The sequence below is a fragment of the Pecten maximus genome, chromosome 11 (genome assembly GCF_902652985.1).
Source record: "Pecten maximus chromosome 11, xPecMax1.1, whole genome shotgun sequence".
Lineage (NCBI taxonomy): Eukaryota > Metazoa > Mollusca > Bivalvia > Pectinida > Pectinidae > Pecten > Pecten maximus.
In genome coordinates, this window is record NC_047025.1 from 19,248,478 (window position 1) to 19,267,630 (window position 19,153).

Sequence of the window (19,153 nt, forward strand, 5' to 3'; positions counted from 1 at the left end):
CTAATCTTCTTCATGACCAATGTTATCATTAATCTTCATCATGACCAATGTTATCACTAATCCTCATCATGACCAATGTTATATCACTAATCTTCATCATAACCAATGTAAAAACAGTAATCTTAATCATGACAAATGTTATATCACTAATCTTCATGATTATCATAACCAATGTTATATCACAAAGCTTCATCATAACCAATGTTATATCACTAATCTTAATCATGACAAATGTTATATCACTAATCTTCATCATGACCAATGTTATATCACTAATCTTCATGATTATCATAACCAATGTTATATCACAAAGCTTCATCATAACCAATGTTATATCACTAATCTTCATCATGACCAATGTTATATCACTAATCTTCATCATAACCAATGTGATATCACTGATCTTCATCATAACCAATCTTATATCAGTAATCTTCATCATAACCAATGTTATATCACAAAGCTTCATCATAACCAATGTTATATCACTAATCTTAATCATGACAAATGTTATATCACTAATCTTCATCATGACCAATATTATCACTAATCTTCATCATAACCAATGCTATATCACTAATCTTCATCATAACCAATGTTATATCACTAATCTTAATCATGACCAATGTGATCACTAATCTTCATCATGACCAATGTTATATCACTAATCTTAATCATGACCAATGTTATATCACTAATCTTCATCATGACCAATGTTATATCACTAATCTTCATCATGACCAATGTTATATCACTAATCTTCATCATGGCCAATGTTATATCACAAATCTTCATCATGACCAATGTTATATCACTAATCTTCATCATGACCAATGTTATATCACTAATCTTCATCATAACCAATGTTAAATCAGTAATCTTAATCATGACAAATGTTATATCACTAATCTTCATCATGACCAATGTTATATCACTAATCTTCATCATGACCAATGTTATCACTAATCTTCATCATGACCAATGTTATATCACTAATCTTCATCATGACCAATGTTATATCACTAATCTTCATCATGACCAATATTATCACTAATCTTCATCATGGCCAATGTTATATCACTAATCTTCTTCATGACAAATATTATTTCACTTATCTTCATCATGGTCAATGTAATCAGCGCCAAAAAATGAATTGCTTTTCAATGATATAACAATTAATTTATACATATGTATTTACTGGAATCTCTACCATTCAAAATAAGGCCCTATAACAATATAACAATCTCTATGTCCTGAACCACAATACTCAAACAACACCCGTTAAGTTCTGATTCCCAGGCTTCACAGTAGTTTAAGTATATAACTCTACTGATACCATTTGGCTGTATTGTTTTTAACTAGACTTAAACCACAATAAAATTACAGTCTTATAATAGTTGTAAATAATCAAGCTACAAAACAACATTCCTAAAGCTTCAATAGATTGTTAAAATGTTAAACACTTCTGTTGATAATTGCCCGTGAAAAGAGAGCTGTTTTTGTGTGATATTTCCAGAAGTAAATCAGTTGTGAAGAGTAGAGTAAATAATCTCCCCTCAGCGGCCTAGTCACAAAGGATGTTAACCCTATCATCCCAAATAAATATTTCCCACTGTGGACTCATTGGGTGGGTCAGAAATGTGCAGGGCACCTGCAGCCTTAAAACTCTGGCACATTGATCTAACTAATGTAACAGAGCTCCATACTAAGTGATTCCACAGACCGTGGTTACCAGTTTGCCGCCATCTCTGTTTGTCTAGGAACAGCTCTCTATAGATATGTACAGTACAAACATATATTATAATCATAATTATATTAATATACATAATATATCAAAATTATATTAAACATTATGTTTGTATGCTTTCAATAAATATTAGCTTATGAATTTGTTTCTATTGTACTCTAATGTGGAAGTTTTGTTGATATTTTTATTCATATAAATTTGACAAATGTTCATAATACATGATTATTGAATTTTAAAAAGTTTTGAAATAAATTCTCTCTTTACACTGACAATTTTACTAAGTATTACTGCGGAATGTGAAGAATAAATTTTTCATCATGATTCATGAAGTTCCTAAACAATGATCATTGGTTTTAAGTACCGGATATTTAAAATTATATTTGTCAGAAGACAAAGCCTAATCTTATCCATTGGAAAGTCTACCTTTAACTTTTCTATACTAACTGTTAATCAATACAAACAATATGTATACACCACTACAATGTACAATAAGTAATTTAAACAGCCTTTCATCGTCAAGATTTTTTTTGGCTAAAAAAATACATGTTCAAAATTCCTTAAGTGTGAGAAAAATTCAAGATATCTTTTTCAGATCTTTGTTTCATCGGTTTAAGTCATGCATTTCATGGAAATTTCTCCATGACGTGCCAAGATCTTTCAAGCGTTCACCAGTTGCCGATTCACATGTCAAAAAAATCCATCACTCAGACCAGTGAAAACTTAATCTACCAGTTCCAGAGTGTGTGGAAATTGGGTAAAAAATGCTACGTCTGTCAAAAGACTGTTCCAGTCATTACACTCAAACATACACCGGTATATTCTATCAACCTTCAAATTACACAAATCACACCTATTACGATCATTACATAACTTCCCAGAAAACTCATCAACCAGCTGTCTATGGTTGAGGGACATTACACAACCAGTTGCGTCTCTGTCCAACTCATAACCAGCCAAGCTTCAGATGAAGACATCTATCGGCCCTACCAAACTTCTTGTCCAGGTTTCGTTTACTTGCACTCTTGTCAACAAGTGCAAACAACTTGCTTATGCTTGTTTTTTTCTTATTTTCACGCTTGTTTTTCTGTGTGTATGTTTTTTCTCTTTTTGTTGCTGATTAGTCTAACATCTTTAGCTGTGTTTCTGTGTAACATACAATTCACAGCCGTTTTTCAGTGCGTGATGTGATTTAAATGATCAAAGTCTAGCTCAGATTTCACTTATATCCAGCAACCTAAGAATTGGGTTGTGTTTCATTTTAAGGGATACAACACATGTTTTTTAAACACACTCAATTTTACAATGTTTATTTTTTTTAACTAATGATGACTTGTAAGAAAACCTACACAGAATGGATCATGCAAATTATTGTCATTTCACATGTCGATGTATGTCATACTTATTTTCGTATTAAAATATCCAACTTAATTTTTTATCTAAAAATTTGTTTATCCTAACAGCCAAAATTGGAAGAACTTGTCAATGAAAACTGGTAAATTTTCATATTGTGACTTCATCAAAATGATCAACTTTCAGAAACAGTCCAAGGGAAGTAACTCTTGCAAGGCACAGCATGTATATTAAAATGCAAACCACATTGGCCACAAAACAATTTCAAAACAAAGTCAGGTTTAACAGTATCGAGCACAACTCCTAGTTTTATTAAGACCTGCCATGACAGACCACCAAGGTGATAATCAGCAGGGACACTGTTTACATTTCGAGTGTATTGTAGTGTTTCTATCTGTGATATGACAAATGAAGGAGCTGTACTCACCACTTCTGTAGGTCTGTAGTATTTCGAGTTGATCCGAACTCTAATGACACCTGTGGCCTTGTCTTTAGCAACCTCATCAACTCCACTGCCTTCCCACCTATAACACACACAACCGTACAGTGATAATGATACCAAATCATGGCCTACAGTCCAAATTTCAATCCAGAAGATTTATCATCCTGTCTTCTGAAGAAATGTTTACGGTAAACCTCCGGTTAGTTCGAGCACGCGGATATATAGTTCGAACACACATTTTTTTCAAGAAAAACAATATTTTTTAGCTACTAATAGTTCGAACTCTGGTTGTTTATAACTGACACTATTTCGGATAGTTCGAACTTGTCAAATTAAGAACGTTAAGTACGATTTTTTATTTTATATTAATGAACTTAAAAAACAATGTTTCAATGGTGCAGTGATAGTCGGCCCGATATCCTGACATAATTATATTTATATATATATATTTAGACTTCATTTTTTAATATTGGGTTATAATTCTAAAACTACTGTTCAAACAGATCATGAAGCCATTATCCATTCGAATATAACATCTGTCTTAATTCACTCTGTATAAAGGGAAGGTCATTGAATGTGGTAGTAATTATAAGATATCTTCCTAAAAATTTTAATGTGTTGCCGAACTCTTTTTGAAAGGAGGTGAATAAATGTGACAGTAAGGTTACATACCCCCTTAAAATATATTCTTCTCTGTCCAAAACACTTTCACCAATATAAATCAACAAAGCAGCAACACATAAATATATGTGGTGTTCTCAAGTCAGCATTTTAAGCCATAAGATCATAATTTGAAGTTTCAGATAAAATTTAATCTGAAATACATACATGATATTTAACACAAAACCACCTGTCTTTATACACTGCTATACTGACCCAGAGGAAATCAGGAAAACTAGCTTACTTTCCCATAACAGTTTTTTCTGTTTTAATAAATTGTTCCCTGTTTATTAAAGTAGAGGTCAAATCTCACTAAATAACTACACACATGAGTCTATAACACGGTGATCTCCAACCTCATTTCATTCTCAAATTCCCCATGAAATTGTAATTTACCTTTGACATATTAAAACTTATTTATACAGCCAACTGTACACTATTGATATGAAGGTAAATGTACGAGGCATTTTTTTTTTTACTCCTGTGGGGTCTCGGAATCATAAAACAGTTGATATTCATTGACATTATATACAATTTTAAAGCTACCTGGTATTCATTATATTAGATATGTAAATATTAATTTTTTTTTTTAATTTATGTTATATTACTTCATTTTTCAAATCTTACAATAAAATGGGTTTATTATTATTTAAACAACATCAACTGATTTAAGATATATCTAACTTGCCAACATGTTATTTTATCAGTACAAATTACACTTTAGATATTAAAATCATAGAATTGAAGATTTGACAATTTAGTAATCTTCAGTTACAGATTAAATACATTATATCATGTCAGAATGAGCATCTCAGCATAATTTTCACCAATATAATTTCAATACCTTTAAAAGTAATTTTTATCAATATCTATGAATAATTTAGCCGGTGTAAATTTCAGCAATATTAATTTTAAAATATTTGATTATTTGTCAACACAGAATTAACATTGATGACCCTTTCATATAACAGAGATTTAATAGCCCAGTGTTATTTTCATCTACACAGATTGAACACTTAACCAGATTATTCTTGGCAGTTTTTTTTTTCTTTTCATCATTTAACAGTGACTTATCCTTAAATTTAACAAGACAGAGAAACTGTGGGATAATACAAACAGAACTTCTATATCACAAATTCAACAACACCCACATTTTTATTTGAGAATTTTTTTTACATATAATGCTTTTCCACAATCAACATATTACATTCCATAAGCTAATCATATCCTATAATCACGTAATTATTTTCTGTAATTTTTTAAACTAATTACATTCCACAATTTACGTGATTATATTCAACAATTTATCCAATTATATTCCACATTCTATGTACTAAAATTATTATATTTAATAATTAACCTCATCATAATTTACAATTTAATTTATTACATTTTATAAATTATGCAACTTACCTAATTACATTCCATAATTACCGAATCATATAAACAACTTACCAAATTATATTCCACAAATTTCACTAAATGATTTTCATACATATAATCATTTAATTATATTCAACAACTTACCTGGTAATTATCCATAATTTACCTAATTAAATTCCACAATCTATATAACACTGCCCCATTTAATATGATTATATTACATAATTACCTAATCATAGTTTAATTAACTACATTCCATAATTTACATAATTGTATTCCACAATTTTTATCTGATTATATTCCATAGTTATATTCAACAACTTACCTCATTATATTCCATAATTACTTAATTATATTTAAAAACTTACCTTATTACATTCTATAATTTATGTAATTATACTCCACAATTTTTGCCTGATTATAATTACATAATTACCATTTAACATAATTATATTCCCTTTTTTAACAGAATTTCTATATCAATAGATTACTGAACTATATATATTCCATAATTTACAAACATTCCATGATTTACGTAATTACATTCCATAATTTAATAAAATACATGTTTATTTCACAACTTACACAATTTCTATTCCTATAACCTTGAAAGCTTTTTCTACAAATTCCCGTACACTGTGGCTTTCTCCAGTCGAGATGACAAAGTCGTCTGGTTTTTCTTGTTGCATCATGAGCCACATGGCCTGTCAAGGACACAACACAAAAACATTACATTCCCTTTTTATAAAAAAAAAATGCCCAATTTTTCTTGAATAATGAAGTACCAGTGCAACATACATGTATTATTAAACAAAACAAAAACAACAAAAAAACAAAAAAACATTGAAGACATAAGCTTCAGACAACATCCAGAACATATGTTCACATTTCGCATAATTTTCTTACACCGTTATGTTCATAGATCCCCCTCCTTTGTATATTTTGTAAAACTCTATTTTTCTGTGTAAAAGTTGCTTGAACATTGGAAAAAGACCTTAAATACAGTATACTTGGTTGGAAAAGATACATTTAGCTATCAAGAAGAACTTCATCTAAACCTTCTTATTTCTCACTTTAATTGTTTTGAGTCAAAATGTCAAGGGTTCCTGCTAACTTGTAATTTGTGATTTTCAAAGTTGTTATTCAAGATATCTATCTGATGATGGTGTCTATAATATAAATCAATTGATCAGCATAATTACTATGTCAAAATAATAAGATTATTCCCTACAGACAAATCCTGCAAATTTCATCAATTCATGGAATTTGTTGCTTTATCATTTATCTGAAACCAGCATTCATACCAACACATTCACCGATGTATTCTAATATTTCAAAGAAAGACCATATTAATTTTAACAAAGCCAAAAAAAGAATTTTCAATTTTATTTTGCTTGTAATTAATTATGATGGTAGATTATCACATGGCAAGTCAAAGCCTTAACCACAAAATATAGTTACACAAATTCGAAGCTCAATTCGGTTTTTATTTTTCTTGTTTTATTTCTAAATTATTTAACGTAACAGTTTTAGAGTTCCTCACAAGAACATAAAATGTCCTTCCTTTAATTCTTACCACTGTTTTGGTCTGTTAAAGGGGTCACTAAATTATGTTACAGTACAGGCACATCATCTTACAGTATGATAAAACCTCTAACAGGCCTGTAATCCTATTAATAGCAGAATGTCATTAACATTAGTTTTTATATCCTTACATCCCTAGTACTCAATTGAAAAATATCTTTGTGTTGTTTTAATATGAACCCAGTTTCATCAAAGTTTCATAACTTAACTCCTTAATCGAAAAATTTCCCTATGAAAGTATAACAGAATTTAAGGCAAACATTTTTAGTCATAACTCTGTAATGATTTGCTATAGAAAGTTTTTAATTAATTTAATTTAGTTAGTTAAGTTAATTAGTTAGTAACTGGTTTACCACCTATATGTCTCCGCCAATAGCTAGGTTTTATGTCACAGACTAAAGTCTGTGTTTTGTCGGCCTTAGTTAGTGTTTACCACCTACATGACTGTTTTATGCTAGGTTTTGTCCCACCGACTACAGTGTTTTGTCGGCCTTAGTTAGTGTTTACCACCTACATGACTGTTTTATACTGTGTTTTGTCCCACCGACTACAGTGTTTTGTCGGCCTTAGTTAGTGTTTACCACCTACATGACTGTTTTATGCTGTGTTTTGTCCCACCGACTATAGTGTTTTGTCGGCCTTAGTTAGTGTTTACCACCTACATGACTGTTTTATGCTATGTTTTGTCCCACCGACTATAGTGTTTTGTCGGCCTTAGTTAGTGTTTACCACCTACATGACTGTTTTATGCTGTGTTTTGTCCCACCGACTATAGTGTTTTGTCGGCCTTAGTTAGTGTTTACCACCTACATGACTGTTTTATGCTGTGTTTTGTCCCACCGACTACAGTGTTTTGTCGGGCTTAGTTAGTGTTTACCACCTACATGACTGTTTTATGCTGTGTTTTGTCCCACCGACTACAGTGTTTTGTCGGGCTTAGTTAGTGTTTACCACCTACATGACTGTTTTATGCTGTGTTTTGTCCCACCGACTATAGTGTTTTGTCGGCCTTAGTTAGTGTTTACCACCTACATGACTGTTTTATGCTATGTTTTGTCCCACCGACTATAGTGTTTTGTCGGCCTTAGTTAGTGTTTACCACCTACATGACTGTTTTATGCTGTGTTTTGTCCCACCGACTACAGTGTTTTGTCGGCCTTAGTTAGTGTTTACCACCTACATGACTGTTTTATGCTGTGTTTTGTCCCACCGACTATAGTGTTTTGTCGGCCTTAGTTAGTGTTTACCATCTACATGACTCTGTCCATTGCTTTCTTACGTCTCACCGACTGTAGTCACGTGTTGTGTCGGCCTGAGACACTATCTGTCTGTTATAGAACCATCTGTCCTATAATAAGTTATAGCGTAGTTTAAGAAGACATTTCTTGACCCCAATAGTTCCTTATCATGTTGATGGTTATTACATCACTCACCGTGGTAACGTAATTAGGCCAGGCTGAGGGGGTGTTCTATTGAATTTGGTTACATTGGTTACAGTTTTATCTTGATGTTCGTTCAAAACCTTAAAAAAAAACCTAAGAGTGGTCTATTCCCTAAACCCGGGCCGGTGTTATCATGACTGCACTTGAATTTTAAGGTAAGGAATTTCCTTAATTTAAAGAATTTTTATGAAACTGGCCCCTGGTCTTTTACAGATAGATTCTAATATTTTGAAAAAATATCCAAAATCAAAAACATAAAAACGAACTTTGTATTAACTAGACAGCAAGTTCGTATTTCACTTCACTTTCAATCTGATCCTAATTGATAAGTCCTTGATAATGAGCTCATTGTTTATGAAATACAAAGCCTTCTGTAGATACTGTAGTTACCATATACTGGGTGATAATTGGCCTGGGACGACAGTTGTGTTTCTCATATCTTTATCTGTCTAGTCTACGTTCTATGTTAGTCATTAGGTTATAAATGAACACAATACTTTTCTTAACAAAGACTTCATAAAATATTAAAAGAAGTGTTTACTTTGCTTATTCAAAGAAATCCAATCCATCCCAGCCTAGTTTGAGTAATACATTTTTCAAACAATCCACCTAGAATCTTGATTGTAAACTTCAAATATGAACATCCAGGTACCGTAATCATCCAGGGAAAAATATTTGATGGCAGGATGACTAGGACATCCAGTTTTCTTTAATTTTGACAAGGAACTTTTTCAGCACTTTTTCCATTTGCAATACAAGAAACTCCATGAAATATTGGCCATTTCCTCTGATATTCTTTTTTCCTTTGGTAAATACACTAATATTCCCTCGAGTTGGCTGTATGTTTCCACCAGGTGAGTAAGACAACTGGAGGTCGGAGATTTTCTCTCCCTTTATATACTGAACTACAGTGTTTATTTATGAAAAAAATAATAACTTGATTCTGTTCTCAACTGCTAAGGATAACAGGGATGAAAATGTGTCTTTTGTTGGTGTAGCTTGTAGCGTGTTTGGGTTGAGGGGAGACTGTTTTGTATGTAAATGTTTCTATGGTATGGGGTAATGTTTACTTTGAAAGGGTGACAATGTTTATTCTAATAATAATCTGTGCAGGATCTGTATCACAGAAACAGGGAAAAAAACCGGACACCATCCCATCCTGAGGTTCTCCCTGTTCTCAGCCTTGTAAAAATCACAGGCATGTTGTTGCAAGTTATTAAATTCAAATCTCCACGGCTACATGACATGCTGGCCCTCCAAATCTGATTGGTTTATAATCACATGAATGCCATGATAAGCTGATTTGGAAAACAGTGACAAAAGCTCTTCTGTACAATGCAATGTAATGCATCTGTTTAAACCATTTATAATAGAAAAGCTAGATTCTTTAGTTATTTTAAACTCTATACTTTTGTATCATAAAAGCAAAAAGATTAAATATCTCCCCTCAAGCAAACTGTAACATAATTCTTATCTATTTGAAATCCAATAAATAAATTCAGTGATGCATGATTTTTTAATACAAAGCCTTTCCCACCTTCAATTACAATTAATTTTTTTATTCAATTAATCTCCAAATAAATTCTGGTATATTATTAGAATTTTTCCTAATTAAAAAAGTTTATTTATTTTGTCAATTGATGCCATGAAGTCAATTAACAGTGTATTGATATGGACATCTGGTGATGGAAAGGATGAATCTACATATAGTACAAATACAACAGGACCAGTAACACACAAACACTTGACGATGGAAAGATGGTGTTGAATGGATAAACAGTGGAAATACTCCAGATAATCATCAAAAACACTTCTCAGAAATATGACAAACAAAAATGTTCTCTATAAACACTTGTAGAAAATATGACAAACGTAAACTAATCCTTGTAGATTTACGTTATTATCTTGTAAGAACCCCGAACTCTGCAGATGGGAGGATGGTCAGCTTACAAAGAATATAGTGTTTTATCAAACCATAATTAACATAAAACAAGTTAATTCATGATAATTTTTATTTAACAAAGGCATCTCCTGAACTTAGGATTTATGAAAATTGACAAACAAAAACAATAATGTCAATATTATAGAAAAGAAACTGACTGACTATGTAAATTTGAGAAATGATTGGTAAAGTTAACGAGACATTATCTGGATGTACTACTACACAGGTACGCAGAGTGTATGATGAGGAAGCTGATCTGGAGTTGAGAGAAATAGAGCTTCTTACCTCCACGTAATCCTTTGCATGTCCCCAATCTCTCATGGAGTCGATGTTTCCAAGCTGAATTTCCTCCTGCTGGCCGAGACTGATTTTAGCCACAGCCCTTGTAATCTTACGTGTCACGAATGTATTGCCTGTAAACAAAGTTTACATATAACAATTTTACCTCACAAAGCATCATCATAATTGGGTAGTGATATACATACAAAATCTAGTTCAAATTTTTTGTTTTGAAAGTCAAATCTTCCAAATGTAAGATATACATATACTGTTGAAGAAACATTTCAATTTCTGAGATCAAAGGACTTTTTATAAAAAAACGTTTCCTCAGCCAATTCCTGACAATCTAAGTACAATGACTTTTGTCAAACTACTTTTTCAGGAGATGAAAGACAATTTACGTTATTTTTTTATCATAAATTTTCTGGAGATCTTGCCATTTTAAAACAATTTTTCCTGACTAGATTTTATGGGGATTAAAGAACTTTTAAAACTATTTTTCCTATTCAAATTTTGTCAGGATTTAAGATTTTTTACCTACATTTTTTCATAACTGGCAGTAATTTATTTTTTTGAGATCTCAGCACTTTTACAATGACTTGTACGTATCCATACATTTTCATTCTTAAAATCTCAGTGAAATTACATTGTTTTAACTTGTTTTTACAATAGCCATTCCTGCACATGAGTCAGGCAAATAAAAGAATGAAGTTTTGAAGAAAAAAAAATCCAGATTATTTTTTCATTTCAGAAAATAAAGTACATATACATGTGTATAAAGATGGTTTGAAAGTTATGCTCCAGACAAATATATTACGTACATACTTATTTATGTATGGGCAGATCCTTAAGTACCCTCGGCAACTCATCACGAGGGATTAAAAATAGGAATTGACATAAAAAAAAAAGACCTTTTTTAGGATTTTGCTTTGAATTTTTCAAAAAAAAAGATTAAGGAATTTTAGCACAACTTGAAGACTAATAGGATTTTTTTAGGAATTCTAGATAGCTAGACTAGCTGGACAGTCTGGGATATTGTCCTTTTCTATACAATCTAGATATTGTTGGGTATAGTCCGAGGTTAGGTACACATGATTACGTGTCTTCACTGTACGGAGACAACAAATAATCACCCCTTTTAATGTACAGATTTCAGTATATTTTAGGTTAAGCATTAAATAACCATACTTATATATAAATCTTGAAACAGCATTATGCTTCAGTCAGCCACAACAGTTTGGCAACACCATACAAGATTTACAACACTGTACAAGATTTATAATACTGTACAGGCTTTACAACACTGTACAAGCTTTACAACACTGTACAAGCTTTACAACACTGTACAAGCTTTACAACACTGTACAGGCTTTACAACACTGTACAAGATTTACAACACTGTACAGGCTTTACAACACTGTACAAGCTTTACAACACTGTACAAGCTTTACAACACTGTACAAGATTTACAACACTGTACAGGATTTACAACACTGTACAGGCTTTACAACACTGTACAAGATTTACAACACTGTACAAGATTTACAACACTGTACAGGATTTACAACACTGTACAAGCTTTACAACACTGTACAAGAGTTACAACTTTTTACAATATAGTACCAGCTTTACAACACTGTACAAGATTTACAACACCACACAATCTTCACATTTTTACAATACTGAAAAAATTACAAAAGCGATTTTGTTTAACAGCACATCTAAGAAACAAATATTCCTCATCAACAGTAGAAATTATTTTGTTAATTCTGAGTTTGCTTTCTAAATATTTGTGTCACTGTTACAAAATCCTACCATTTAAATTTATCTACATTTCTCACTCCACCAAAATCAGGTCAGATTTTTTCTCTCTATCTAGAAAAGTACAGAAGCTACCATGGAAACTTACTAGGATATCATATTAACCTTTGAACTCTGTTAATAAAGACTTGACAATGTATAGCATTGGATTTTGTCACAGAAATTATGTCTCCATCATTGCCTGTTCCTGACTGACAGAGATTTGCCGAGGTCTAATACTTAGACTGGTGGTAGAATTACCTCGGTTGTTATTGTACTGTCAGAGCCGTCAACACAACCAAGGCAATAACACCCCAACTCTCTAGTCCCTTCACCAATCATCAACACCTTGTTGTTCTTAGTGGACAAGTAGCAGGAAATCGCTGTAGAGCTGTGCCTGATCCAGATACAGAATACTCCAGGACATATTAGAAAATGTTTCTGAACACAGAGACTTCTGTACAAAGTCAATCTGGAGTAGGTAACAGAACTAGTATCAAAGACACACTAGGATATCTAAAGGACAATGCACAACCAAAACCAAATTTTCGGCAAGTACATTATGGGTCGAGATATTTACTCAATGAATTCATCTACAAAGACTCCTGGTCTGAGGAGCAAATTGAGTAACATACACCCTGACACATGGTCCTGAAGTTTGGCTTCTATATGAACAGAAGAAAATACCTACAGACACTCCCATTCAGTATCAAACATGTATTTCTTATCATTCTTTTTTTTCTATATTTCTTGTTCAGCAACAATCTATATTTTCCATCAACCATACATTTCACAATTACATGGAAATATCACAAAATATTCTGTTGACTTTCTGGTCCATTGTATTTCCATTATCAAGACTGTATTTTGTGACAGAAAACTCCAGACTCAGCAAATCAGGGGTAAAAAGTCAAACCCAACTCAATCCTACTATAAACCTAATAAAGACTTTGATTGTCTCCAAGTTGATCATTGACAGATGAGATTCCCAAAGAAAACAAACTTAGTGAAGTAGATAAACATTCTTCTGTGTCTGTACAATAGAGGCAAAAAATGGCGTCCAGATGGAAGAACGAAAACCAATTACAGCCGGAGTAATTCAGGACATGGACGACAAGGATTTCATCCATACTAATAATGTCAGGTGGACACACTGGCCAGAGGTCAAGCGTCTGTTTCATGTTTCAATGGTCATTTTTAGACAGATAATAATAGTCAGGGGTTAAATCAACACCATTCCATCTATTCTCTGTTATGTTATATCCAGTAATTAAAATGAGAACAAACTAATTCATTACCTGAACAAAGACACCATCTCAACTCTTAAGTCGTTAGTAAGAACATGTAATGACATCATGCATACAGGGATTAAATCAAAAGAAAGTATTTTCCTAAAAAAAACAATCCTTCCTGGAATATCACTTATCCTTTAAAATACACATTTCTTCCAACTATTAAAATGTTTGAAAAAATCTTACTACCTGAAAAAACAATAACTTTGAAAGTTGTTATAAAAAATGAGCAACATCTATGTGATATGATAAAACTAATTTGGTATTTGATTTTAAATATACATTCATAAACTAAACTTTTTAAACCATGATAAATTAATATCTTACAAATATTATCAGTAATTCAGGAAATAGAAAAGGCTTTTGTAAATAACAATATATTACCGGAGATCCTGTCAAAGACATTGAATGCTTGTCTCTTTACACTTACTTCCTTACCTCAAAAAATATTTTCCATGCTTGGTTTTCATCAAACAAATCTAAATTAGATTAATCTAGATTAATATATTAAGTTGATATAACATGCTTTGCAATTGTTGTAAAATAGACAAATTTTACATTTAAACAAATCTAAAGCAGATTCTTTGCTATGATTACTGTCCATGAACAGTCAGTGTCATTTTTAGGTGTATACTCATTGTAGCAGCTGGTGGCTACCCAAAACAATTTATACAAGGCATGTCTTATGCCATTCAGAGCAACTGAGGTAAAGTCTGGGGACACAAACACAACAATATTTAGGACAGTCTATGATCTAATCATCCTGAGAATCAAAGACTACCCCAGGTGGGAACAAACCACACCCAGATGTTCACCCAAAGTTGATTGGTCCAACGCTTTATAGATTGAACTTCAACAGTGGCAAATGTTTGATTGATGGTAATATATTGCACCAGTATTTTCCTTTTTAACATACCTGGGTATATTGTAGTCCTGATACTGTACTAATAAAGTAATTACAAAGATTTAACATTTCCTTAATCATAAAAAAGAACCAGATATCTATATCCACACAACTCACCTCTCCTGGGACTTTCATGGTTAAAAAGAATTCCATTACACGCATACATATCATAGGCCTCCCTGTAGTTCACCACAATCCAGTAGGCATAGACCTTGGCCACACCTACAAAAGTCACAAGGTCAAGGAGTGAAGGTCAAATTCTAAATTTTTATTGTATCACATCAAATGGTTATATTAAATAAACCTCAGTATTTTATATTCTCCATTTTGTATTGTATTTTCTGGTAATTAAACTTTAAGTAATACATGTTTTTGTGCTAATTGACAATGAGAGTTCAAAATCCTTGTAATTAATAATTACAGCTCATTTAAATAAGTTATTTCATTTCATCATTAAAATCTCAGTCAATACTATATCAGTTATTAGTTTAGATTGCAATCTTGACAGCAGGATTTTGTAAAATATTACTTTCACTGTATAATTGTTTTATCGTTAAATAACAATCCTTCTGTCTATTCTATCTTGTACGCACCATATGGGGACCGTGGATAAAAAGGGGTGGTCTCTTTCTGTGGGATCTCCTGAACTTTGCCAAACATTTCACTCGTGGAAGCTTGGTAGAACTTTACATCCGTAGGTAGAAGGTCGTTACAAGTACGCATGGCATCCAGTATCCTGAGGGTTCCCACAGCATCCACATTAGCTGTGTATTCCGCTAGGTCAAATGACACCTGTAACAAAATTACATTGACCAAATAAAATAGGAAAGGTCTCCAATTCTTATATCTAAAACAGTTGTTATCAAAGGCTCCAATTTCGTGAAATTTTGTGTATTTTTTTCAATATTTTGTTATGAAACAAACCTTGGATGTTCATTTTTAATTTGTTTGAAAAGTACATATTTTTCTGTCTAAATAATAAGTAATACATGTCAGGCTTCTTTTAAAAACATGGCTGATAGTGGTCCCTTTACATATTGAAATTCATTTATATTACAGCAAAATTCCTAAAATTTGCAGTTTCAACTATAGTCCTCACAAAATGAGACAAAAGAGCCACATCACCAATAAGGGAGAAAACGCTCTGTATATACAACGTACAATTACCTGGTCGGATGACACACCTATACTTATATTACCTGGTCTGATGACGCACCTATACATACGATGTACTATTACCTGGTTTGATGACACACCTGTATATACAATGTACTATTACCTGGTCAGATGACACACCTGTACATACAATGTACTATTACCTGGTCGGATGACACACTTATACTTACAATGTAATATTACCGGATTGGATGACTTCCAAAAATATAGGTTTGTGCATCTAATCCCTTAATGTTTTATGAATTCATTTCTGTATATAATATACATGTATATTGTTTTTCACTGTTTTATTGTTTGATAATCAGCTGTTCTAGCTGATATGCATGTCACCATCAATGTTAACATTAGAAAAAACAATAAAACTCAATCAGAGAAACTTAAGTATTATAATGCTTTTAACCCAATGTCTATCTACCAGGTGTTTAACTAATGGTGTCAAATTAAGCATTTATCAGAATTCAGAAAAATATCCTTTTAAAGAGAAAAATGATAATTCACCAAAAATGTTGAATTGATTTGTATTAGTTACACATAGAAACAAAAAGAGACAAAGAAATGGAAGTCGGATGAGAGTGGACAGTTATAACCATGTCACTTAGCTCTGTGCTGATCGGGAAGCGGTGTAATGAGTTTGTTTCAGACCAAATCCTCCATTACATGTCTGAATGAAGCAATTTGAGGGAAGAAAATGGCCAAGTGATGGGGACAGTTGTGTAAACATTGGGACTTACAGCTAATCAGTGTACTGACAGAACAGTGACACCCCGGTACTTCTCTGTCATTCTCATTGCCAGTGGGACGTCACTAGTCCTGTTATAGATACCCTACAACACCCTACAGTCTTCACCATGTCTTCCCTTCACCACAAAGGCAAAGGGCCACGCAGCCCCTACAGCCATGGTATCATACCGACATTAATTTGAATACATTATCCAGCCCATTGAGAGTGTGATGTGGATCTGTATCACAGTGGGTGGGGGTCTCCAGTTCTTACACCTATTAATTATTTAATTCCCCAGTTTTCTTTCACACCAGCCTATATCATGGTAAAAAGTAATCATATTGAAAATATTTGTTGTCATCTAAATTATATTACTGTATTACATAACATAAACTAATTGAAATTGGTGAGGTTTCTTCTACTAGTAGTATACTGCAGACAAAATTATAGGTTTTTCGTTTTACAAATTTTGGAGCTGCCGTCCCTATTTCAAATTTAAAGTATACTTCATGGGTTTTGAGCTTTACATTTAATTTCCATTGTATAGTAAACCAGACAAGCTTCCCATTATCTAGTTAACCAGACAAGCTTCCCATTATTTAGTAAACAAGACAAACTTCCCATTATCTAGTTAACCAGACAAGCTTCCCATTATCTAGTAAACAAGACAAACTTCCCATTATCAAGTAAACCAGACAAGCTTCCCATTATCTAGTATACCAGACAAGCTTCCCATTATCTAGTTAACCAGACAAGCTTCGCATTATCTAGTTAACCAGACAAGCTTCCCATTATCTAGTAAACAAGACAAGCTTCCCATTATCTAGTTAACCAGACAAGCTTCCCATTATCTAGTAAACCAGACAAGCTTCCCATTATCTAGTTAACCAGACAAGCTTCCCATTACTTAGTATACCAGACAAACTTCCCATTATCAAGTAAACCAGACAAGCTTCGCATTATCTAGTATACCAGACAAGCCTCCCATTATCTAGTTAACCAGACAAGCTTCCCATTATCTAGTTAACCAGACAAGCTTCCCATTATCAAGTATACCAGACAAGCTTCCCATTATCTAGTTTACCAGACAAGCTTCCAATTATCTAGTTAACCAGACAAGCTTCGCATTATCTAGTTAACCAGACAAGCTTTCCATTATCTAGTATACCAGACAATATTCCCATTATCAAGTATACCAGACAAGCTTCCTATTATCTAGTTAACCAGACAAGCTTCCATTATCTACTTAACCAGACAAGCTTCCCATTATCTAGTTAACCAGACAAGCTTCGCATTATCTAGTTAACCAGACAAGCTTCCATTATCTACTTAACCAGACAAGCTTCCCATTATCTAGTATACCAGACAAGCTTCCAATTATCAAGTATATCAGAAATGCTTCCCATTATCTAGCTAACCAGACAAGCTTCCCATTACCTAGTAAACAAGACAAACTTCCCATTATCTAGTAAACCAGACAAGCTTCCCATTATCTAGTAAACCAGACAAGCTTCCCATTATCAAGTAAACAAGACAAACTTCCCATTATCTAGTAAACAAGACAAACTTCCCATTATCTAGTTAACCAGACAAGCTTCCTATTATCTAGTTAACCAGACAAGCTTCCATTATCTAGTTTACCAGACAAGCTTCCCATTTTCTAGTAAACCAGACAAGCTTCCCATTTTTTAGTATACCAGACAAGCTTCCCATTATCTAGTTTACCAGACAAGCTTCCCATTTTCTAGTAAACCAGACAAGCTTCCCATTATCTAGTGTACCAGACAAGCTTCCCATTATCTAGTATACCAGACAAGCTTCCCATTTTTTAGTAAACCAGACAAGCTTCCCATTATCTAGCCTACCAGATAAACTTTCCATTTTCGATTTTCATGACACAACATCACTGTCCAATTATGATGCCACAAACAATGAAAAAACACTCCAGAGTATATTACACTTAGAAGCAACACATGCAAAAATATTACAAGAGCAAGTTTGCATCATAACAGGTCAATTACGTATGTGATAAAGTTAATTCACTTCATAAAAGGTCGGTTATGTGATAAAGTAAATTCACTTCATAACAGGTCAGTAATATGATAAAACATTATAAGTAATCAATATACAGGTACAAACTGGTACATTGTTGTATGACACAAGCTACAGAATGAGTGAGATATGTCAACACAAATTAAAAAGTCAACATAGGGCCAGCTGACGGCTCATGACATTTGTCATATTTGGAAGTAAATTGATCTTTATCTACAGTGAGAGACATTTACATACAAAAGTAAAGTGTTTTACTATTGGTCGGTTAGGCCATATGTCCCTAATGGATTATATATAGCATACTTTACAGCAGGTATGGGTACATCGGTCGGTAAAGGCCATATGTCCCTAATGGATTATATATAGCATACATTACAGC

The 19,153-nt window shown here is 32.8% G+C and overlaps 1 protein-coding gene across 2 annotated transcripts in view; it reads right to left on the reverse strand.

Moving 5' to 3' along the window:
- The window catches only part of LOC117338075 (GDP-mannose 4,6 dehydratase-like), a 45,578-nt gene that overhangs the window by 10,473 nt on the left and 15,952 nt on the right, over positions 1 to 19,153 (reverse strand). For both annotated transcript variants that reach the window (XM_033899265.1, XM_033899266.1), the window contains 5 exons: positions 15,419 to 15,617; positions 14,943 to 15,047; positions 10,836 to 10,963; positions 6,168 to 6,286; positions 3,525 to 3,621 (listed from right to left, as the gene is read on the reverse strand). In XM_033899265.1, the coding sequence (XP_033755156.1) occupies positions 3,525 to 3,621; positions 6,168 to 6,286; positions 10,836 to 10,963; positions 14,943 to 15,047; positions 15,419 to 15,617 (648 nt within the window). The remainder of the gene's footprint in view (positions 1 to 3,524; positions 3,622 to 6,167; positions 6,287 to 10,835; positions 10,964 to 14,942; positions 15,048 to 15,418; positions 15,618 to 19,153) is intronic.